At 38.5% G+C, this 25,423-nt stretch overlaps 1 protein-coding gene across 2 annotated transcripts in view; it reads right to left on the bottom strand.

Moving 5' to 3' along the window:
• Positions 1 to 25,423, bottom strand: part of nalcn (sodium leak channel, non-selective) — a 151,046-nt gene that overhangs the window by 95,776 nt on the left and 29,847 nt on the right. For both annotated transcript variants that reach the window (XM_041807727.1, XM_041807728.1), the window contains exons 10-12: positions 24,033 to 24,175; positions 23,623 to 23,727; positions 11,852 to 11,938 (exon numbers count right to left, since the gene is read on the bottom strand). In XM_041807727.1, the coding sequence (XP_041663661.1) occupies positions 11,852 to 11,938; positions 23,623 to 23,727; positions 24,033 to 24,175 (335 nt within the window). The remainder of the gene's footprint in view (positions 1 to 11,851; positions 11,939 to 23,622; positions 23,728 to 24,032; positions 24,176 to 25,423) is intronic.

Here is a 25,423-nt window from a genome sequence, read left to right as displayed (position 1 = left end):
AACAACAAGACAAGATACTGCACTATATGAGGAAGTACAATATGGTATGATACGATACAATACGATAGGGTACAATACCATACATATCATACGATACCATGTGATACAGTATGATACCATATATGCATAACCACATGACATGGCACAAGGCAATACAAGCTTCCTGGCCTGTGATAATGATGTCATAACACAAAAATCTGGGATAATAGATATACTGCAAGACAACCATGAAACTAAACATTAAAATGTGTTATTAACTTAAGAACACAAAATTCCCTTTAAAGGCAAAGTGTAGAAAATGAGCTTCTGTCCACAGTAGCCAGTTTTTGCAATAGCAGTGCTCATTTGAAATACAGATCTGATGTGGTCCAGTATTTTAAGCACTCAATGTCATTTTTCACTGGCCAATCAAAATAAAGAATAGGCAGACTTGTGATACCAGCTTTCACAACAAGGTTGGAGGAGAAACTTATCTGACTCATCTTTTCAAGGGTACAGTTTTATGGTCTAGAGCTGCTGCTTTTGCCAGGACAGGGTTACTTTACATCGCTTACATGTATTCTTGGTGATATTTACATGAATATATAGATAGCACACACAGAGCTATTTAAAAGGACCAAACAGACACTACAGAGGGAAGCTATGTTGACAGAACTGCTTGTGCAAAAAGCAGCAGAAACACGTGCTTTAAATATGCACAACTGTAAATCTGGAACCTTTAGCTTAGGTGGACACAGAAGTCTACCAGAAAGTGAGAGAGAAAAGAAGTTGGCAATGTCATGAGGAAAATCTAGAGATATTATTATTGGGTTTCTTCTTAGTGATGTGTTTGTATCCTTGATATTCTTCACGTACTGATCAAATTGGTAAATCAAACGAAAACATAAATCTTTAGCAAGTTTAAAAGGTCTTTTTTTAAGAACATTAGCTAAATAAGGTACAATCGGATGCACTTTGTTGTTTTAAGATGTTTTTATCGCCTTAAAACAGGTATAGCTAAGCTGGTAAGCCCTGTTGCTATCCCAAAAAAAAAACCCTCTAAGTCATTCCATTCCTTCTCTCCTGGTTATTTCTTTCCAGCCTATTTCCCTTTTCTCAGTGCCATCGCTCTCTTCCCACACACACCCAGACAACCTGACCTTAACCTTGACACTTTGTGTGTCTGTATGTGTGTGAGCTTAAAATGATACAAGTGGTGTCACTGGGGAAGATCCTGAGGGTGAAGATTGGTGGCAGGGGTAAAAGGAGGGTTGCAGAGAATCAATAACCTCTTGCTCAGGAGGGAGAGGTCAGAAAGGTGTTTCTTTCATTGGACTTCAGTACCTCCCAGTGAGCTGTGGGGTCATCCATCACTCTGTATTTAGCTCTGTGGACACAGGGGGGAGACCAGGGGGGTGAGGAGCTGCTTATCAACAAAGAAGGGATGTAAAATTAATCAACCTTCTGGATTAAAATAAATGCCTGCTTTCTGTGGTCATTTAAAAGTTCTCTTAATTTCAAGACATTAGAAATTCTGTGATATCTATTTGGAGTGGACTTGACTGTCTGTTTTTCCAGTGGAGGAACACCTGTATGGAGTGTCACCCTCTATTTCTGCTTATAGCAGCCAAAGCTCCAATCAGCAGTGTAATTATGGCATGGTGGAGCACCAGGGGCTAATTAGGAGAGCACGTCTGTAGGGACAGAAACAGGATGCGTCATTAACCTTCGCTGGTCTGTACTGCAACCATGAGAAAAATACAAGAAAAGGACTAAAGAACCATTAAAAACAGTGTCTGAAAAGCAGTCAGTGGGATGCAAATTCAGTGTTGTGGGATAAATAAGATGTTAATGTATATTACAGTAATTCTACAGATTTCTTTAAAGTAATGCCAATTAAATAAAAATATGTAATGTAAACTAAAACACTGCATAAATATTCCCAACCTTCAAGTGGGTATTTAGTAAATGCACCATTAGCTGCAATCCCAGCACTGAATCTGTGTGGACAGGTCTCGTTCAGGCTTGCACATCTTGACACTGGATTTTACTCCACTCTTCTTTGCAAAACTGCTCAAGTTCTGTCAGGTTGCATGGGGATCAGGCGTGAACAGCCCTTTCCAAGTCCATCCACAAATTCTCTATTGGATTGGTCCGGGCTTTGACTCAGCCACTCAAACATTCATCCTGTTGTCTTAAAACCATTACAGTGCAGCATTTGCTGTATGCTTCGCAAACCATAGTTCTGTTGCAGACTGGATAAGATTGCCCTCTAGGATTTTCCGATATTTTGCCTCATTAATTTTATCCTATACCTTTACAAGCCTTCCAGAGCCAGCTGCTGAGAAGCATCTCCACAACATGATGCTGCCACCACCATGCCTCACAGTGAGGATGGTGTGTTTGTGGTGATGTAAAGTGATTGGTGTCCGCATCTTTTCTGATGGCCAAAAAGTTCCATTTTGGTCTCATCAGACCAAAGAACTTTCTTCCACTTAACAATGGTGGTTCAGCTGCTGAAGCTTGTAACTCCATCAGAGTAGACATAGGTGTTTTGGTGGCCTCTCTCACTAGTCTCCTTCTCTCACAGTTACTCAGTTTGAGAGGACGGCCTGATCAAGGCAGATTTTACACATGTGCCATATTCCTTCCATTTCTTGATGATGGATTTAACTGAAACTTCGGGGATGTTCAGTGCCTTGGAATTTTGTTGTATAGATCCCCTAACTTATACTTTTCAAAAACCTTTTCTCAACAGTTCTTTTGTCATCATGGTGTAATGATAGCCAGGAATACTGATTAACCAGTGACTAGACCTTCCAGACAAATTTGTCTTTATACTACAATCACTTGAGACAGATCCACTGCACTCAGGTGATCCTCTTTTCTCTAAAGCCAGGTGTACACTGTGCAATTTTCCTGCGATTCAGCCACGAATTCAGATCGGGCATCATTTCTCGTGCTGTGTACAGGGACATACGATGGCAGACCACAACCCGTCGTACAATCGCACGAACACTTCCCAACTAATTGTGAGGATTTCTAGCATGTTTGATATTTTGGTCGTATGACTCCAGACACTTCACAGTGAGAGCAGAAACGCGAGCAGAATAAACAACTTTGGGGGATTGTCTTCCTTTGTAAATGGTCAGACAACGTCCTCAATTACTATGGCAACGGCTGGAATGACTTTCTGATGCACCCCGTTATGATAAAGGAAATAAACAAGCACGAAATATTCCTCTCCATGGACCTGAGGTGATGATGTTTGTGTGTGTGGGATAGAGAGAGGTAGTGGGAGAGGGAGAGAGAGAGAGAGCGAGAGAGAGCAGGAGAGATAGAGGGGAGAGAGAGAGAGAAAATGAATGGAGACACTTCACCCCGAGTGTGTGAGTCTTTTTAAAAAGGAAACTCTGTGGGTTTCTGTCACAGTCCGTCCCGATTTCAGTCGCACAGTGTGAGCACTCAGATAGTGCACGACCATCAGATCACACAGTGTGAGCACTCAGGTTGTGCGCGATGGTCGTGTGTCTTAAACGATTCAGTCGCACAGTTTGAGATGACATTCTGCCAGGACCGCCGTACGGTCAGCTTGAAATCGCACAGTGTATACCCGGCTTATCTGTGAGACTACTAGCACCAACTGGCCGGACCACTGTTGAATTTAACAGAGACTCTGTCTCTGTCTCCTGCCCAGGGACGATGGATGTAAATTAGCTAATAGCTGACTCTGGTACAGCTAAGAAGCTGTACATTGTCCCTGTCAAAATAAACAAATAAAACAAAAATAAAATAAATTAGGTCATTCGCTTTGAAGGGGTTAAATATTTATAAAATCACTTTTCTTTAATTGAATCTAAGAGAAACTCCACACTCTTATAATTATTAATAATTTTTGTCTCTTTTTCATTATCATCCTAGCTGCTGTAAGATACAATATTACAGTTTTATTTTCTATCCATTATTGCTAATTCTTCACATATTGCTACCATCATTATTGACTACATAGTTATAGTCCTCAAAATAGGACTTTAAATTATCTGTTTGTGATTAAAATACCACAAAAGTGTGTACCACCAATCTCAAGAAAGTGTAACTTCTTATACCAAAACATCCCATTACACTCACTAATGCTTTAAAAAAAACAGGACACGCACATACCTTAGAAAGGGTTGGATCCAAATCAAACAATATCAAATGAGCAAAAAGGTCTGCACACCAGAAAACTTTGTTGAAAGATTTGTTTAGAGCCAATGGGTTCCTTCTCAAACTTAGTAGTCTGCAGATGTGATGATGATGGGATAGAGATGTTGCCAAAAGTCTAGATTAATATGTTGTTTATATTTGATTACTGAATCATTAATGAAATATATCAACATCTTGTCAGAGTGAGAGTGAAACTACTCCCTGTTTTGCGTCTAGGTTATTTTGGTTTGTCGCCCTGCAGAAGGGGAAGTCTCCTTTTTCCTCTCTGTCTCCAAAAGGAGCAGGTGCTTAATCAATTATGTGTTATCTCCAACTGCTGCAGACCCAGACAGACCCAGACTGGCACACAAACACACGCTCACATTTCCAGAAATGGACAGACGTCAACATGCAGATTGACAGTCTGACAGTCAGACACACAGAGGCCTGACCGGACACGAACAGGTGGTTTGAAAGACACGTTTGACGTGTTCGGGTGAGCCAGCAGCAGACAAACAGAAGAACGCTCACACAAACACATACAGGCCGCCTGTAGATAGCGCCCACCTGCCAGCCCCTGAAACATTTTAATCATTTGACGGCCAATTACTCTGAACCCAGGCAGAGCAGAACAGAAACTCACACTTCACTTCCCTGGCACTCGCAGATGGGCCTGCAGGCTGGAGCTCCACTGCCTGCCTGCCTGTCTGTCTGTCTTTACTCTACCTGTCTACTCAGCCAGCTCTGCTCCTTTCTGATATGGGTGAAAAAGCAATGTAATAAGGTGTTTGACAAGGCTTTAGAGGAATAGAGAAGAGGATATCCATCATCAATCAAAAATGATGCCATGGTAATGTGATGGGCCTTCTCAGACCATCTATTTTAACATGAATGACCACACTAAAAAACATCATTAATCACCAGGAATACTGGAAAGTGTATCTGATAAGGTAAGACATTCCATGATGCTAACATCATCTTCCAAGGCAAGGATGGAATGTCTTTTTAGGCGATCAAGTTTGAAATCATCTTTCAAATGAAAAGATTAATTTTTTAATAGACTTTAGAGTATTACATCCTTGAATGTTTTATAGGCTTTAGACAAAAACAAAAAAACATCTTTCACAGGCAAGGATGGAATGATTAATGTATGACATCATCTTTCAATGGCAAATTTTATAGACTATAAAGTATAACATCCTTGCTTAAGGCAAGGAAATAGATTTTTTATAAGCTTTAAAGGAAGACATGTTCTCCATGCCTAAAAAATGAAAGAATCTTTCAAAGGCTAGGGTGGAATTGTTTTATAATCTGTAAAGAATGGCACCTTTTTTTAAAATAAAGGATGGAATGATTTGTAGGCTTCAAAGGATGACATTGCCTCTTCATAGCAAGGATTTAACATAAAATAATCTTTCACAGGCAAGGATGGAATGATTCATAGACTTTAAAGAAAAACATCCCTGCTTAAGGCAAGGATGGAATGATTTATAGGCATTAAAGAATGAAATTAACTTTCAAAGGTAAGGAAGGAATGTTTCAAAGACTTTAAAGAAAAACATCTTTCAAAGGCAAGGACAGAATGATTCATAGACTTTAAAGTTTTACATCCCTGTTAAGGCAAGGCAGAATTTTTCATAAGCTTTAAAGAATGACAGCACTTGTAAAGAAAAAGGCGGAATGATTTGTAGGCTTCAAAGGATGACATCACCTTCTAAAGGCAAGGATAGAATGTTTAATAGGCATTAAAGTATGAAATCATCTTTCACAGGCAATCACGGAATAATATATAGACTTAAGAGTTTTACGTCCCTGCTTTAAGCAAGGATGGAATGTGTTATAGACTTTAATTTATTACATCCCTGCTTAAGGCAAGGACTTTAAATAATAACATTATCTTTCAAGGGCAAGGATGGAATCTTCTATATGCTTAAGGAATGACATCATCTTTTAAAGACAAAGATGGAATGATTTGTAGGATTTAATGGATGACATCATCTTTTTAGGGCAAGGATATAATAGTTTACAGGTTTTAATGGATGGCATCATCTTCAAAGGCAAGAATGGAATGAATTATAGGCTTTAAAGACGGACATTATTTTTAATTATAAACTTTTTTTTAACGTCGTCTACTCCTTCATCTTTGCACTTTCTGTGTTACTCTAGAAAGTGAATCCATTATAATCTGGTCCATTCCCATGTCTAGTATCATTTTATCCAAAAAATTTCAGTGTCATATAAGTTTAATGTCAAAGATGTGGGTTTAATGGTTTTCATATCCAATATAAACTCACTTGAATATAGCCAAAATGTGTGGGGAATTCAGATAGTAAAAGTACCATCTGCAGCACAAATGTTCTCTCAAGCCTCACAGTTTTTTAATCAGATGGAGAGACATTTGCTTCCTCTTCATGTTTCTTTTTGTTAGCTATCAAAACAACATTACAAGCCGTTCTTTTCATGTTGTGAGAAATGAGAGCACCTTTATTAAAAAAAAAAAAAAAAAAATTTCATAAGCTGGCTCAATTTAAGTTCAGAGCTTTTTATACTGAAAGCTAAAAAGAAGTTTTTTCCCTATTATCCCTCTCTGTGATCTGTGAGTAGAACTTTGAGGTTTGGATTGGATACAACTGGGGATTTTGTCGTTTCCTGACACAATCAAAAATGTTTCAAAATTTTTAAGTGTTTGATGGATTAACATGCCATGAAGTGTTGTCAGTGGATGACTGGTGACTCAAAACAATGGATAACCAAGAACTACATGATGCATGTCATAGTCACTCAGAGTCCTATTCAACTTTAACTTAGCTTGTTATTATTTGGCTCATGTTTGACACTTTTGAGCTTTCAGTGGGCTGAAATTTGAATAAAAACAAAGGCAATAAGAAGTGGTGCTTCTGGCTAAATTTTGTGCCAACTGCTTGCTCTGTTCAAGCTTCTAATAAAGCTGTGAAATTTAAATAGCTTTGTCATTAACAGAATCCAATGGCTATGGTAAGCATGCATAAATATATAAATAGATTCCCAGAACTTAAATCACAAAAAACATTAAAAACCCAAGAATAATCAGCTGAATAACATAATTTTGAAATTAAAATATGATGAATTGCAGAAATTAAAAGCATTCTGAGTTTGAAGTTGGTGTTACTTTGAAAGGATCTCAAATTGCCAGTGGACTGCGAACATCTAATACAAAAGCCAATCTCCCTTTAACATCAAGAAATGATGCATTCCATTTAGTCTCTTTCCTTATCATACTTTTGCATGTACTAACTTCTGACACATACTGTGATACTATGCTCCTTTCATATTGCAATAAAGACCAAATGTTATGAGGAGAATTCCTCTCCATGTTTCTCTCTGCTGTTTCTCTTTCTAGGGAGCTTTTCATGTGTCAGACTCAATTTGACAACCAACATCTATCACAATTTCTGGACCATTGCCCTGAGCTGAAACGTTCCATGTGATGGAGGTGTGAGTTGTTCTACACTCTGACCCTCTAAAACACTCTGCAACTCTGCCCGTCTCACAGAAAGTTGTGATCACAAAACACAGTTGACATCCTTGAGGCACTGTGCAGACTCAAAATAGGATGTGGTTAGAAAAACCTAAGTGTCTGCATTTGTGTGTGTACTGGGCAGATCAGACTACAAGGTTTTTTGGTCTTTTGCAATGGAATTACATCATAATATGCACAAATAATCTTGTCCTATCTTGGCTGACAGATTGGTAACACTACAAGAGTGATTCAGACAAAAGATTGGATGCCATTTTCATGACATGTTCATAGGTCACTGACGCAATGCTCTGCGTGATGCTAGCGGTCTTCTACTCTAAAGAGAATCTAAAGAACAATTACCATGACCGTGGCAAAGTGCTTCCAAGTTCAGGAAAAGAGGATACACTGGTGGCTCTAAGTAATTGTTTCGAAGCAGGAAGTCCCTTGAGTAAGTTGCTCTGTTATTCCGTGTGCAGCCCTCCGGCCAGGTGACATGCTGTAGATGCTATACCACCACAAGCACAAAGAACACAGTCCAGTCCATGTTACTGGTTGGTAACACAGTTTGCACACTAGTGCCGATGTAGTAGTCAATGGGCTGTTAAAACCCGACAAAGACCTGTGACTATGACAATACAAAAAAATCACAATACCAAGATATGTAGCAAATGCTATCCTATTAGTCAGTATCAGGATACTTCATTTACTGTACGTCAGATCAGGGTGTCAAAATTAACAGAAAACACAAGAACAATGATTACATACTAGTCTTGTAGCATAGTGGTCATGGGGTACTTGGACGCATTGTTGGTTATGTCACACTACAAGAGCATTTGTTACTCCTGATGTTCACATCTGTGATGATTGGCTGCAACAACGCAGTGGGCAGTTTGACTCGGCCTTAAAAGCGATTCAGGAGGATTCAGAAGTCTCAAGTTTGTCCCTTTGGCAAATGCTCTCGTAGCTTTTGAAACCACAAATTGAAGACAAACACATGGATGGCAATGAAGCTACACTTTGTAACCAAACAGCAGCCTCTGAGATTAAGAAAATAAGCTAAAGCAGAATACAGAAAACTGTAGTTCCTCAAGTTTCCACTAGAGGCTGGCTCTCAAAGTCAAGAAACCCTTTTATAAATCACTGTTTTTCCCAGATAGTCCAGTCCGTTTGGAGTGGTGTGAAAGCTCATACAAACTCTGGTGCGGATCAAACACCAGGTGTGAAAACGACCTTACATAACTGAACATATTTGCATAACTGGGTATGCCTTTGATTTTACTGACAGGCAAACACAATGTGGTTGTTTTCAAGTGGGCTTAAGGCCCTTTTCAGTGCCATCTCCTTACTTTTTTCTTAATAGACTGCAAGTTCATGTAAAGTTCAGGCATTTCCAATGAGGCAACCACCATTGTTGGGCATCACATTGACCAGTGATGCCTTAGGTCCCACTCACACCTGGTCCGTTTTCCCGGATAGTCCGAATTTTTTGGAGTGGTGTGAAAGCTCATTTGAACTTTGTTGCTGACCAAACAAGCAAACTCTGGACCACTTAAAAACAGGGATCTCAGTTCGCTTCCAAACAAACCCTGGTGCAGTTCATTTGACATGTGAAAGCAAAGCGGACCAACTTGTGAACCAAAGTTAGGAAGAGGCATAAAGCATAATGATTTGATTGCAAAACTTTGTTTCCAGTCACGTAGAGAAGCTCCTTGTTAAAGCTAAACTAAAGCTTAGCTTCATCACAGATATATGGACTTCAAGTGTCCACCCTGTTAGCATGTTGAGCATCACTGCTTCAGTGGATAGATGAGGATTTCACTTTTGAAAAGCCTGTCCTACATACACAGGAGTGCTCACTCAGCAGCCGCAGTTGCAGACACTTTTGATAACATGTTTCGGATATGGAAAATAGAGATAAAGAATGTGCATGCCATGCTACGTGACAGTGCGCGAAACATGCCAAAAGCAATGACGAACTTCTGTGTGCCAAGTTTCCCATGCATGGCGCACACTCTGCAGGTATCCTGTCTCAAGCATACTGTAGGAGATTTTGGTGTCAATGGTTGTTACTTAGCTGTTTACAGTGAAATGCCCGTTAAACCTGGTTGCTTAGTTGGTTTGTGCTGTTTAAAGCAAAATCAGGAGAACTACTTCAGTTAAATTTTTATTTCTTTTGTTCATCTTGAGTCTCAAAAATTTAAAAGCATATTTAAGCTCTGAACTATACCTAGATTTTTTGCATTTAAGTATCTGTCTTTTTGCTGTTGTTGTTATTGTTGTCGTTATTTAAAGCACTTTGCCAGGAGTATCTCAGGGAGCCATCCTGCAAACTGGTTGAGTAATAAGCAGAATCAATCTAAATGTATAAGCTATTTCTTTTTAGCACTGTGGAGCTCAGTGTCAGCAGGTCATTTTGCTGCTGTTTATTGCCCTCAAAGATGCACATGACTTTGGCTGTACTGTTAAAAATACATGTAGCATGTAATGCACATGTAACCCAAAGACATTACTGTAAGTTTTTCATTTGTGTATGGCTGTATTTGAAAAAAAAAAAACAATACATGCTTCATTTCTGATAAAAATCAAATGTTTTGTCAATTTCTAAAAAAAAAAAAAAAAATAGACTACCAATATTAAAAATACTTATATTTGTAGTACAGGATGGAATTTGCAGGTTTTTACAGTTGAAAAATGTAATTAAATATCAGTATCAGTATCGGTATTGGCCAAAATGAGTTTTAAAATATCGGCATATCGGGTATCAGCAAATATCCAATATCATGCATCCCTATCCATTATTTAATAAATGGGACAATTTGGAAAAAAAAAAAAAAAAAAACATAACATTGTACTGTATTAAAAAAAGACCTTCTTTCTTACAAATCAAAGTATGGTCTTTTCTCAAAGAAGTTGCTTACTGCTATCAATTAAAAGAACACTGCTTTAAGGAAATCTCACATTTGCTTCACTTTTACAAACCACATAGTTTATGATGGACCCTATGTAAGATAATTCTTACCCACATGATGTTGCATTAAAGCAAAAGTTAAGCTAGGTTAAACTTTTTTTTTGTCAGCCAACCCTGCATTATTGGAGCTGTCAGTGCTGGAAATTCTACCTTACCAACCCAACAGTCACACCAAAATGTGAACTGCATTTTTGACATGGTGCTGGCCTAAACATGCTTCTTTCTGTCAATCCATTAACCCTTCATTTCCTGTCAAAACTGTCCTCTTTGTTTGAAAGGGAAGCCAATAATAGCTCTTTTTCTTTGAGGGAATGAGGCAGATGAAGCAGTCTTTGGGTGTTCCATGTAATAGAGCACAGGGCTCAGAGGGAAGTCAGCCGTGTTTATCCCTCTGGTTATCCCTCTATCTAAATCTTGCCTCCAACTGATGATGAGGCTCTAGGGGACATGCTGCTTTAACAGGGGTGTTGCATATTTCACGTTCTGTTTTCTCCTTTGTTTCCTCCTGTCTCCTTTACCCCATTTCTCTATCTTTATTTCATATTCTTTGTGTGTATGTACCTCCTTCAAGCTCAGCCCTGGAATTGTAATTTGTAAATGACGTTTTGTTGACAGTCATCCACTCTCATAGCCGTAGACACTATTGGCAGTCACTCACAGCGAGGGCTTAGCTTTTTCTTTTATTCCACAACACTATCAACAGTGAACCAGCTGTAAGCAACACCCGCTGCTTTCAGCTTATCTTTACAGCCTAACCATTTGGATCGCATTGACCATGAAAGCAACAGCGGTGTCCATCATGTAGATGTCATTTAAATCTCATCTATCACTCAAGCAACATCATTAGTGAGGTTCTACACATCGACACAAGCCTCCATTCATTTAAAATCCCATCCTTCTAACGTCTGACACAGCTATTGAAGGCTCAGAGGAGTGTGGAAACAATGAGGTGCTAGTGCATGCAGCAGTGACACTTGTTAAATGGATCAGGTTAACCCATTTTCTTTTAAAAAATCAACGAGGCATTAACACAAAAATATAAGAGTCACACATCAGCAAATACACAGATTTTGTAATTCAGATAAGCTCAAATTTCATGTACGTTCATGTGTTAAGTTTCAAATGGAATGAAGACATTTTTCTGGTTAAGATGGGGCAGAGAAGGAGAAATATTTTACACCAGCAGCATCAGCAGCATATTAATTATGTGGTGTGTTTACCTGGAGGCAGGCGGGCGCTCGGCCATGTGGTTTGTTGACGTCCACAGCCACAAGCTGCCATCCCCCAGCCGCGTCTTCATGGAACATCTGTGGCACAAGGACACCACATAAGGGGCAGAACACACACAAAAAAAAATCCTTGCATATATTCTAAAGTGCTGGACAAATGTGAAACACACACATCTACCCTTTGGCTGCATCTTCATAAAACATCTGTGGCCTCAAAACAAGAAGGCTGAAGGCGTCATACTCACAGTTTGGTACCATCAAATAAACACAGCATGAGAGCTACTAAATACAGTATGTAGGCCTAAGGACGTAACACCAGAAATAACATCACAAAATAACCGTCTCACCCACTGACATGAGTCATCCTCCAAAAACAGTGGTCACCGACCTTTAGACTTGAGATTTTCAAGCTGTACGTCCAAAATCACTGAGAGGAGATAAACTAATAACATTATTTTCTTCTCTTGACACATTTTCATTTTACCCACATTTAGGCAAGTAGACAGCTTTTAGTCAGTCAAATAAAAAAGGAAAATAATGAAACTAATCATATGATTTTATTTTTTTTACCCTATTTTATTACACAATGTCTGAGCCCTCATCACATTTTCAGGTGAAGACTTATGTATATGGGGATTAACTAGTATTGTGAACCTGTTAGGGTCCAAATCTTTACATTTTAGTACAAACTATTTACATTTTTTTATTGCTAATATGCATAGCAACTGGCTTCTACAAGTTATAACATCTGAAAATTTTTCGACCAGCTGATGTGGTGCTAAGTGGCGTATGTGATGCCATCTGTTGTCACCACCACAGAGCTAAACAATTACACAGTTACAGTCCACTTTTCCCCTGACTCTTCAGCTGTAGCAAAATTCAAGGCTTTAAAAAAAATCAAGAGACAATTCTGTGACGCTCAAGGATTATGGGTAATGTAGTCTATTTTGTAAATATTCACATATTTGTGACCAAAGCTGGTAAAAACTCCTGCAAGTCGTCCGAGGTCATTTTTGAGTTTTTTACACATTATGAAAACATAGATTCCAAGCTTTCAAATGGTGTATCATATACCTTAATCTGAGGATATTTCACAAAGATATGCTCATTTGAATGTTAACTTCTAGTTCCTGTTTGTTCAGAGAAAACCAGGCTCAAAGTTTCAGGACTTCTCCTACCTTCAGGCAGGCCGGGTGATGGGCGTGAACAATAGAGCCACATTTACATAAAGTCCACCCAAACCAAGCTTCTGAATCAGACTGGTGACGCTCATCAAAATATTCCCAAAGCAAATCCGCCTTCATCAAACTTTCGCTGTCAAGCGATCCTGAAGTTTTCCCAAGTCTGTTCATAATACTTGCTGCTTCTTCATAGTCTCTTCTACTTTTCTTCACCGCAGGGTGCATCTAGAGGCTTGCTGATAAAGGTGATAACTAGAAACAGCTGTAGTTACGTGCCGACGGGGGTTGAAATTTGAGCCATGCGGTGTTTGTTATTGTCCATCTCAATGGGCGAAACTGGGGACAATGGCAGGCTGAGTGGCCAATTATCACCCAGCAGTTTCGCTTTCCCCTCCCCTCAATCTCCCCGCTGAAACTACGAAAAAAGGGCATTTTTAAACACAACATTAACACTTTAAAATATCGCATTTGTGTTACTTTTTTCATCAAACGAGTAGTTTAAATGTCGGACTTCCATAAAATGAGAAAAAACGAAAAATGGTCATTTTGAAGAAAACGACTTTGTATTTATTTTTCTCAACCACCGGAATGCTGACTTGCAGGAACTTTATCTGGCTTCGGTCACATTTACATAAAAGGCTTTATACTTCTTTGTATCTGCTCCATTAGTACCATTACTGAAAGCAGTTCAACCAATCAGAAATGTTGCTGTAACACTCTAAGATTGTGGGTTATATAGTGCTGTTGACCAAGATGGTTATAAATCATGTTTTTCTTAAAATGAGGTTGATAGAATACAAACTTGTGTTTTCTACATGACCACATATCCTCAATTCACACTCAGAAAACGTAGAGTGAGTCTACCTTGAATGGTTATGACATTAAGGCTAATAATCAAATCCGAAAAGGAGCTGAATGATGTTGTGGCTGATTAGGGACAGTAGGAAGGAGTAAGCGGTTTTGTCTTATTCCCCCTTCATTCCAGCCCTTTCCATGACTTTTAAAGCCTGTTTTTGAAATGCCAGAGTAGATGAACCTCAGCCAAAAACTCTGGGTTTTAATCAATGTTTTATGCCTTACATATACATATGTACAAACCAAAGAATTTCTGCAAGTAATAAATGCATTAAAACCATTTTGAAAAAGATAAAAGTCACATTTGCATTTAATAACCTACAGTATGTAGACTTAAAAAAACCTCTGACAAGTTCAAACTTCCTTTTAAAGGGAAACACCAGTATAAGGCTGGAACAATGTAATCAGTCTACCTTGCTAAAAGGCATAATGTCCATCTAGTGCCACAGATCTACTTGAAATGTCTCAAAGATTGACGGATTGTAATCCGACCCCTGTTCAAAAACATGGACAATTTGGTAACAAGCACAATATAGTATGACAATCCCTGTTTTGCTGGAGCTACAGCTAATTTGATAAAGGATTCACTTGTACTGATGGTTTCAGTGCCCAACAGATCCCTAATTTTCTTTAGCATATGACCAAAAGTACCTGATATGCTTATACTGTGACACGACTCAAGATGTACATCAATTAGCAGCTTAATAAGACTCCACTTATGCACAGCAGTAAGCTGAATGAGCTGAATACTAATGTAGGTGGAGCACAACACACAAAACGATAATGATAGCATGCAAGTATTTTGCATAATAGTCGTTACCATCTATTCTCTCCATCTGAGAGCATGCGTTCATTTAAAACTGACGCAAAGCATGTAGAACAGCTGAGGCTGAAAGTAATGATTATAGTTTTGTCGTTTGTAAGTTTTGAACTAAGGCACTTGAAACTTTGAGCTCATGGTGGTAGGGGAAAAGTAAGAGGGATTATGTGAGTCATTAGGATTCATCTTATGATAATCTTTTCTTTTTCTACACAAGATTTTTGTGCTAGTCCTTTGAGTGCTAAGATATTTTACAGATTAAACCAAAACAGTGACCAGCTGGTGCTGCATAAAGTAAATTCTGAAAGCAAGTAGGGTTCATTCTCTGGGGGCAATGACTAATTTTACAAAATGCATAATATTTAGATTAAGCAGCAACCTACAGTGCTGAAAAAACAAAGCCAATAGAAAAGTGAAAAATACTGCATATCATGTGATCGACTGTAGAGGCACTGGAAGTCAAAGACATGCCCCATTTTAAATGCAGATTTCCACAGCTGAATTAAACATGTAACATCAGTTTAATAAACAATATGGAACAGTTCAAGCCTTATGGGCACACATTGTAAAGGGCGTCAGTTGTTTATAACCTTTTGTTTTGCTTGAAGAAGGATGTGAATTATGTTTGAATAAGGGAATGAATTAGGCCTGCCTCAGCTCCACCTCTTTCAAGGGTGACCAAAGGTGCATGAAAGAGTTTTCACGTGACCACTGTGGACTTCAAGAGACAGCTTCAGTAACCAAATTGTTGCTATCCATAAGGTTCCATAAGGACTTGGTCCTATATTTTTTACCCCCCACCCCCCCGCCAAAAAATCAGTGTTTAAGCTCATTTATTCTGCTATTGAGTCTCATGGGTTCCATGACATTTTATCATTTAACTAATGCAAAAACATATATTAGTTCTTGCAAGGAAATAAGCTTAAAGCACATAAGCACTTCACACCAAACTAAACTAAAATGCATTTTCTTAACTGTCAGTAACTGTGCTGGGAGTAGCATGCACTCATAACACTGGCTTTGGCTGCTGGAGTGCAATGATCTTTCTCACTGCAACAGAACAGTTATCTCACTTTACCTGCTCTAATTCAAAGCACTCCCAAACAGGGTTGCAAGTCTTGTTGGCTTGTTAGCATTGATATCAGTGGTGAAATGGACAGAACAATAGTTAACTAGATGACTTAACAAGCTGACAGTCATAATGTGATGCGTTCAATGTCAGCTCTGTAAAATGGCTATTATGTGAATGTACAAAAGTGTCATCATACTCAAATGTGACACCAAAAAAGGAGAAAATTCAGTTAAGGACAATAAAACAAATAAATACAGCAGTAAGGGCAAAAACTTTTTAGCAGTATGAAATAGATATAATAGATGAAGCCATGATCCCTCAAACTTTTTAATTTTTTAAAATGTATTATTTTCCATAAAAATAAATAATTTACAACTCAGATAATTCAACTGGCAATTAAAGGATTAACCCCTTAAAATGATTTAATGGTTGGTAGTTTTGAGCAAGTTTTAAGTCGTTTAAGAGATTTATTTAAAAAAAAAAAAAAAACAGAAAAAATATCAAAGTATAATGATTTGATAGCAGTTTGTTGTTGCATGTACATTTTTTCCTTGAAGGAATCAGACGGAGCCTAACTTAAATCAGACACTGCATAAAAAAACTACTGCAAACAAATCAGTTTTGTTGTTTATCTTGGACATATCCAAGACTCTAATCACCACCGAACCCCCATCCCTCTACTATTTACTTTATGGAAAATAATACAGTTATTGTTTGGGTTTTTTTGTAATAAATAATTGATCATTCAGATAATTAATCTGGCATTCAAAGGCTTAAATTCTTTAAAATTATTTAGTTTTCAGTAGTTTTGAGCAAGTCTGAAGTTGTTGAAGTGATTTATGAAAAAAAGAAGAAAATAATATTAGTGTATGAGGATTTAAAAGCAGTATATTTTTGGCTGGAAGGTGTCCAGAAGGTGCAAAATGCATCAATAGAGTATAAATGACACGCAAGAGTAAAAAAAGAAAATGAAAAGTTCTTGCAAAATCCATGCTACAAGCTGTAACACAGCCAAAATGATCACCAAATCAAAAAAAAAGTTGAGAAAAATGTACATGTACATGCCTGAGGGGGCATAAGGGTCAACTGTCCCTGTCCCCAACCATAACTAAACTAAAAACATAAAATATTGCATAATGTCAGTAATTAAAATTTCAAAGCATGGTCTAAAATCATTACTCAATTTGGTGATTGGGTCTTCAGCCACAAATTCCTTCCATATAGTCTTTTGAAAACCTCTTGTTGTCAAAGAATCTGCTTGCTTTTTACAAAGAGAAACTTTTGATCCACCCAGTTGTTGCTCTTCTTTGTCATTCGCAGGTCTCCCTAAAATTTTGTCTCCAAATCATGACACCCATTCTATCACACTTAAGCTGCTTTCACACTTGCACAAAACTCATCATGAAGTTTTTCGAGGTGAGCTGCAAGTGTGAACTCCAACAGCCAACTTTTTTTTTACTCCACCAAACTTTCTCCTGCCAGCCTGTTGGTAGAATATCCCTGTGTAGTCAGCCAGAGCAAGATCTGATGTGAGAACACAGCAGGATAATATCAGGAGGATTCACCGCAAGTGAGTAGGAGGGCTGATGACATTAATACCCTGCAACTAAATTACGCACATGGAGTCTATGCACATGACTGGTGGAACTGAACCATTTTATTTTTGTTTTCTGTTTGATGGTTCATTCTTTCTCCAGTTTTTCGTTAATACTGCAATTGTGTCAAACTAGATAGAAATTAAAATATTCTCATCTCAGTGTTTTAAAGTGGACTCCGTTTGGTCGTCTGCTACATTGACACCTCGCCTCATCTTGCCTCTGGAGTCTGGAGAACTGTATTCACCCCATCTCAGCTAGGCTTACAGCTTAATCTCTACTGAAAGACTCCAAATCTGGAGCCAGTTTGTCAAAGTCAAGGAATGAAGAGTGTGGCATGGGTTGTGCCCCCCTTACAGCAGCCCACCTCTCTGGGGAACACGAAGCAGGGCACATACTGTCTCAGCCTCTGTGATTGACGGTTAAATGTTACACCATAACTAATTAGTTTTCCCCCCTCTAAGATAAAGATTGGGGCATGACGATGTGATTACAATTAATTTTGATAATAGAGAGAAAGGTTAATTATTTTCAAGGTCATAGCAGTGTATGCATGCCAGTGGCAGCAGCTTGTTTTCCATCAGGATTGAAGGAACACTGGTGCCAGTTCCTTGACTTTCCAAAATGCATCATTTTAAAGACTGAGGAGGGATAACAGCGATTAAAACAGATTGCTGCTTGTCAAAACAACTCCACTGTGATTACAAATGCCAAGTGTTTATCGTTTCAATTAAGCAAACAGATGCAAACTGCAAAAGCAGATCCATGCATCTAGCAACCACCTCCAATTTAACCTATTATATTCATCCTTTTTAATGCATGTTTCCAGTGAACTGTGAAGACATCAAGTTCTGAAATGGCCTTTTATTGCTAGTTTGATGTGTAGTGTGTAATTTACAAGATATTTTCTCCCTTTCTCCAAATATCTAAGCTTCAAACCCACTTCCTGATCCTCCAAGTTAGAGGTGTAAAAGTAAAACTTGTACTGTATTTCAAGCAAGTAATTCGGAGCAGATGTGTACCAAACGGAATGCAAACAGAGCTGATGTGCCTCAAATCTGAGGTCCTATACTGACTGGAAACTATAAAGAACACCACACAGAGAATGCTTTAACCATCATGGCAATCAGTCTCCTGTTTGGGAACACTTGGGTTTAAAAGTAAGATACAACAATAAAGAAAGACTAGCAGACAAGACGAAAAGAGGTGTGTGGACATAAACCAGTAGGGATCAGGTATGTTGTTCATAGAGATGCACTAATTAGCCAAGTAAAAATAGATATCGGCTGATATCTGCAAATAATGTTGCATGAACAGATATCTTGCATTGTATTAACTCAATGCTGGCATTTGATAAAGGTTGTTTGCAGTCATGTGATCTTGATGATATGTGAAAGTCAGATTAGGGGCCATTAACAGAGAACACTGGTTTGAAATTAACAGAAACGAAGAAAAGTAAGTAAGTGGGTCTTGGTGGACTCACACGCTGCAGTTTAAATTCAATTTACTCTGGAATGGGTAGGCCAGGGCAATGCAAAACATGCCGCTGGCATTTTCATAGCAGTAGATCTACAACCATCTCAGTTTTTGAGAACGTGGGATTTAAACATAGATTCAAGGTATCTGTAACACAGTATGAATTTTCTTCTTATTTGTATTTCAGCACTTAAGTCTTTGCAAACAAGCAAAAGCTGCTGTTATGCAAGACTTGTTAGAGGTCTTGGCTGTAGTGCTCATGACTGATAAGTGGAAATCCATAACACTGTCCCAGGTATGTTTATTAGGTTAATTCCGTGCTAAAAGGGCAATGTACTGAACCATAACTTCAAAACTCAGGCATGCACCAAACCATTTTTTTTCTCTACCATATCACCCATACCCCATTTCATACCCATAGATGGCGTTTGGGAAAGGGAAGAGCCTTTGAAAAAAAACTCGGGGGGTAATTGGATGAACGTTCTGTCGGTCACTTCTTTAATCAGAACAACAAAACATGTGACGTTGTTGCCCCGAGCCAAGGTGCCCCACTACTGACGAATAAACTCCATAGATAGTTGCATGATGCAAACCATGGCAACTGTAGACATGTCAGTACACGATTTTTGTCATTTTTGAAAACAACTCACTGCTGTTCTTTGTACCTCTTTTAACAAAGAAATTTCGTCAAGTTCTGATAAAACTTATGCTTTAGCAGCATCCACGCTAATGTCATACTTGCACCGGCCTCTTATTGCTGTTTGCTTACGTCATGACTCTGCTATGCCTAAAAGTACTGCCCCTCAATGCTGATTGGCCCTGTCACTTTCTAACCGGGCCCAAACGGTTCAGATGGGAGCTTTGCGAGATGGATTTGCCAGTAAGAAACACAGAAACGAGCGAATCCATCTGCTTTGCAGGTTAAATCAAATGTCCATCACAGAAAAAGAGCAAAAAAAGAGACCAGAGACGCAACTCCTTCCATACCTAAAAGGGCATTTGTAAGATAGTTAAATAGTCAAACTTGGATAAATGTCAAGCAGATGAAAATCACTAACATGAATCAGTGCTGTCTAGACTGAATGGAAGTGAGAAATCTGCACACATTTGAGTAATAACCTCCAAAATCTGTCAAATCCTTCTAATTAATATGTTTTTTTCCTCATAGCCAAATCAAATCTATCCGACTGAATGTCCAATAGACCTAGAAATCTGTCAGTATATTACCTCTCTGTGTCCTTGTATTGCCTGATCTCATAACAACTCACTGGCAATGATTGGAAAAAACCTGGCCAAATATTAGCACAGTGAACCCTCTGATGTGATAATCTAATAATTTGATTTTCAAGCCTACTGGAAAAACTGGACCTTAAGCAGTGTGTAAATGTTTTACAGTGGCTCATAATAAGGTAGGAAAACTTTCAAGTATTTTAAATATCCTTCTCTTAGAAAACTGGTTTAAGGCTGTGTAAGACTGAATGAGGTTAAGCCAGGTAACCTTGGTTCTTCTCCCAGGGCCTGTACTCCAAGTCTTGGAAGTAAATCCCAAGAGGGACATTCTGGGTCTGCCCCAGGCTCTTTGTACAGATATTCCCAGAATATCTCCAAAGGAAGCTATCATGAGAGCATCCTGAAAAGATGCCAAGACTACCTGGCGTGTTCTTTTCAACACCAGAAACAAGCGAATCTTCTCTAAAATCTCTCCAATGTCCTGCCTTCTTACCTTGGACCTCTTGTAACATCAACTCTTTTATGCGTCTTGCATCTTTGATAAGATTTCGGTCACTGCCCAGGGTGCATCTTTGAGAATGATTTCAACATAGACTAGTAGATCAAGAACTTCCCCTCGAGGCTCAGCTCACTCTTTACTAAAACAGTTTGGTACCACTGGTCACGGACATTTCTGCTTGTCAGTTTGTTGCTTTATCTTAACCTTTCTTGCGAATAAAAACCCTACCATAGCAGAACTGCCTCAGCTGTGTAGTCACTCCAACTCAAAGGAGGGCAACCCACAAATTTTGGCAGAATAAAATACCTCAGACTTGGATTTTCTGACTGTATCTTAGCTGTTTCACTTTCAGCCAGATGTACTGGACTGATGAAGCAAGAAGAGCCATATAACAATCAAAATACAATGATGCAACCTTTAAGTCACTTATGCTGACACTTTCTTCCACTTGGCATCACTATGTGAGTCTTTCAGTGTAAATACGGAGAGAAGCATGGCAAACCAATATAATGTCCTGGAACAAATTCACTTATGGCCAAGAAAACATAGGAACAAAGCTCTCACTCAGGTTATTTGAGGACTGAATGGCTCAGCTAAGGCCAAGCCTTGGCAAGACTCTGCCTGTTTTTGTTTTCTTATTTTTTCCATAGCCCCTTTGAGGCCAAAAAACGTCTGTCTAAATTGCCTCCCCAGACAAACATCACATGACTTTTGTTTTGCCTTGTACAGTTGGATAGTACATCCCTGATTTCCTGAGGATGAGGGAAACATCCCTAAGAGGTGGGAGTTGAAGGTCTTGGAGATAAAGGCAACCAGACATTCCCAAGTTACTAAATGCAAGTCTGGCCATAGCAACATCAGCATGTACATTCTGTCGAGGCATTTCAAGCCACTTCACACAAATCTGTTGATACAATTAAAGTCTGGCCCATTGCAAAGGTTTTTAAAATCCTCACAGATATTGAAAATGTGAGAGACTGCACATATGAAGGCAAATAATGATAGATTTCCATCCAAAGCTTTTAGTCACCTGAACTTTGAGGAGGCCTGGAAGGCAAAAAGAGCTCAAGACAGTGGCAACTACTGTTGACCACTATGTGGAGCTGCCACTTTCAACTATTTGTATGGCAAAAACTTGCTGCACAAAAATATTTAAAATGTCAGTTTTTGTCATTTTAGACACTTTAACAGCACCCACGATGCTGTTTAAATCCCTGACATCAGAGAAGTCCTAGCCCCAACTTAGTGAAGGTAAAAGTGAAGTGATGTTTACATAGCGGTATGTAGTGGACAAAACGTCTCCTTGCACCAATGTCTAGGTAAAAGTCTATGAAAGTCTGGACATTTTTATGTATTTTCTATGTGTTTGGCTCAACGTATTGCCATTTGGGAGCTGAAGGGCAAGAAAGTTGAGTCCTAACTAGCTAACACCACCGACCTCATGTGGGCTTGTAATAGTACGTTACCTGTAAATGCGGAAAAAGAGTTTCCATTGCACTTTTGCAAAATATTTCTATATCAAAACGTCTGAAAAACCTCCTCATGAGAGCATAAAAACTTTTTAGCAATATAACAAATAACAAATTGAAAATGTGAGATGGCTGACTGAAATATGGCTTACAATTTAAAGACACTTATTAATCAATCAATCTATCTATGTTTGTGTTGTGCCAATTCATAACTGAAGTTATCTCAAAACAGTTTACAAAGAGGGCAGGTCTAGACTGTACTCTCTGTTGTGGCTTATCATAACAGACCAGCATTAATCATTTATATTATAATAAAGACTGTACCCTTCCTTATGTTCGCATTGATTTCTAAAGAATATTCCAAGTACTCAAAAGGGAGTTCATACTTATCTGACAATCTGATCAATTCAGTATGCAACCCATCATGATGTAAAATGAAACTGAATCAAGTTAAAACCTGAAAAGGGCAATCATAATCTAATCAACTAATGAGACATATGATGATGCACAACCATAACTAACTTAAGATACACAAATGTGAACATTACCTGGCAGGATTTTTTTTTTTTACCAAAAATGACCAAAAAACTATGGGATATGACAGGGACATGTAGTGAACTGAGAAAGTGCAAACTGGAGGTGAGTAACAAAATTATTTGCTGCTGTTTTTATGCTCTTTTTCAGTCAGTTGACTTCCTGGTTGGATTTCACTTTATTCACTTGACAATCAATAGACAACATAATCAACATCAATAACATAATAATGGATAGCAAATACTAAACATGTTGATAACTACAATTTGAAATTGATGAGGCCAAGACAGTCTTCCAAGCTGACGGAATGACTCTTTACATGCCTATCTGGGGAGAATATCTCTGGAACCTTCAACAGCTCAAACGTACTTTTATTGGGGTGGGAACATTGGGCACAAAATAGGACTGACAATCTTCACTATCATCAATATTTGTCCCTTCAGGATTCAACCATGTCCCCCAGCCAACCAAACACAAAAAGGGAATCGATTATTTTTGAAAAAGGTGGATTTCAATGCAGGTATGCTTAGACGTTAGCACCATTTCAACAGAGAATGCTTTTTAAATGGCACTGAACAAGCCTTTCCCTACAACCAAAGTCTCCCTTATAGTTAATCAAAACAAATCTGCTTCATCTGCTTTATTGAAATAGATAATACCTCCTCTATCAAGCAGATTTCAAGACCAAGATTCACACTTTATTAAAAAACAGACATCTGATGGTCTCTGGACTCTTAGGCAGCCAATTTTGATGCAAGTGAAGCTTTTTATTGATGACCACGCACTCCTGCAGAGCTTAAGAAAGCCATCCCTGTCAAACTGTGTTTGTGTTCATTCCTTTGATTTTTCTGAGTTCATGCAACATTTATGTGCTGAACCTTGATGATCTAACAGATTTTGAGCACTCTGTACCACCAGCAGCCTCAAAGAAACCAGGAATAGAACAAATTCAGAACCAGGTGAGATTTAGAAGCAACAGAAAGCTGGCTGAGTGGAGCTACTTTGTGTGTCTTTGAGTGTGATAGTGGTACCTGTGTTGTAGCAGTAGAGGTGGTGCTGCTCCTTGACCCCCACATCTGCTGAAATTGCACCCTTATCTCAGCAAATGTCTCAATGATGACTGCAATGAACACATTCTGTAAAAGATAATGAGAGGGTAAAACAGAGAAAGAGAGAGGGAAAGACAGTATTGAGACAATTAAAAATAAATGACCAAGTGCAGGTCTGCCTCTTGACTCGCCTCAGTATCTATGACATGACATTCATTTTCTCATTAGCTGGAGAACATTCAACTAACAAGAGGAAATGGTTATGTCTGTAGGTGAAAGATTAGGTTATGTCAATTAGCCAGAACCTTTTATGTGTTCAGCTACAGCCTGAAGCCATGCCTGGGGAGTTGAAAGCATTTTGAAAAGTGCAGTAAAGAAAAACGGGCTCTAACCTTGACAAGCCATGCCAAGAAGAAAATGAGAGTTATAAAGTAGAAGTAGGAGCGCCAGCGAGGGAAACTGTCAATGGCTCGGTACATGAGGAACACCCAGCCTTCCTGAGATGCAGCCTCGTACACGGTGAAGATACTCGTACCTAAACAAAGACAGATGCAGGAGAAATGTAGAGGGGGTATGAAAGAATAAACTGTTATTCAAACAAGTGTCAGTATGAGTCTCTTTTATCTACAGTAAAAGCACACTGTGGCGGTGTACAGGAAGAAAAATACAGCACCCAATATCCTCACATTTCCATTCTTCTTGGCACTGACAAGACTAAGAGCTCGAACAGTTCAGCAGCCTCATTAATCTGGTGAAATTATCTTTAATGCGTGTCTTTGTCATTGTCACTGACAAATTTGGTCAGATGTAGTTAATTAACAAAAATACAGCACAGTGGCCAAACTACAAAATGAAACTCTTGGCTGCTCTCTGCAAATTAACTGTCTGCACTTAAAACACTGGGCCAAAGATGATTTAATCAGGAAGGACACATCACAACATATTATTTTAATGTTTAAAAACAGAGAGTGAGCTGTGTGATTTGAAACACATCAGATTATTAGGGCACTTTCAGATAGAGCAATTAGAGCAGGTGTTACGAGGAGTGACAGACAGCTGGGAGATCAGTTACAGGCAGAAATATTAAGCACATTATATCACTGCTGTAAGCTTATTATTTACAGTATTGTATCTGCTCATGGGATTCTGGTATAAATTACTGTATTTGCATGAAAAGCTTATTCCCTCTGCTTTGACGAGAATACAAATAATTCATTTAAATCCTCAATACACTCTTTATGAGGGGAGAGACATTCATAAGGGTGTGATCAGTTGCAGTCATTAAATCTTACTGCATTGTAGCTTCACTGTTGTCCTAGACCAATATATTTTGGCTGCCTCTTGCAATGAATTTTGAGATTTCCATGCTATAACGTCTTTCATTGTCCTGTTTGTTGTGAATGCCTCCCTCTCCTTCATGGATATCTACAGATTAGGTGGCACAGCACCGAGCACTGACACTGGATTTGAGCACCATTTAGCTGATAAGAGTACAGGATACAATGCTAAAAGCTATTACATGCCAGCTTAAAGCTGTCCCTTTGTTACAGAGGTTAGTCTTTAAAACATTACTTAATGTTATACTACACAGATGCATCTCAAAAAATTATAATATCATGAAAAGTTCATTTTTCCTGTGATTTACTTCAGAAAGTCATATTTCCATACTTTCTAGATTCTTCTCATACAAAGTAAAACATTTTAAGTCTTGTTTTGTTTTAATATTGATGGCTTACAACTAACAAAAATTAAAAATCCACCATCTCTAAATATTAGAATATTG

Source organism: Cheilinus undulatus, linkage group 15, assembly GCF_018320785.1.
Source record: "Cheilinus undulatus linkage group 15, ASM1832078v1, whole genome shotgun sequence".
NCBI classification, from domain to species: Eukaryota; Metazoa; Chordata; class Actinopteri; order Labriformes; family Labridae; genus Cheilinus; species Cheilinus undulatus.
Note: the sequence above shows the minus strand (reverse complement) of the source record. Positions and strands in the feature narration are given on the sequence as shown.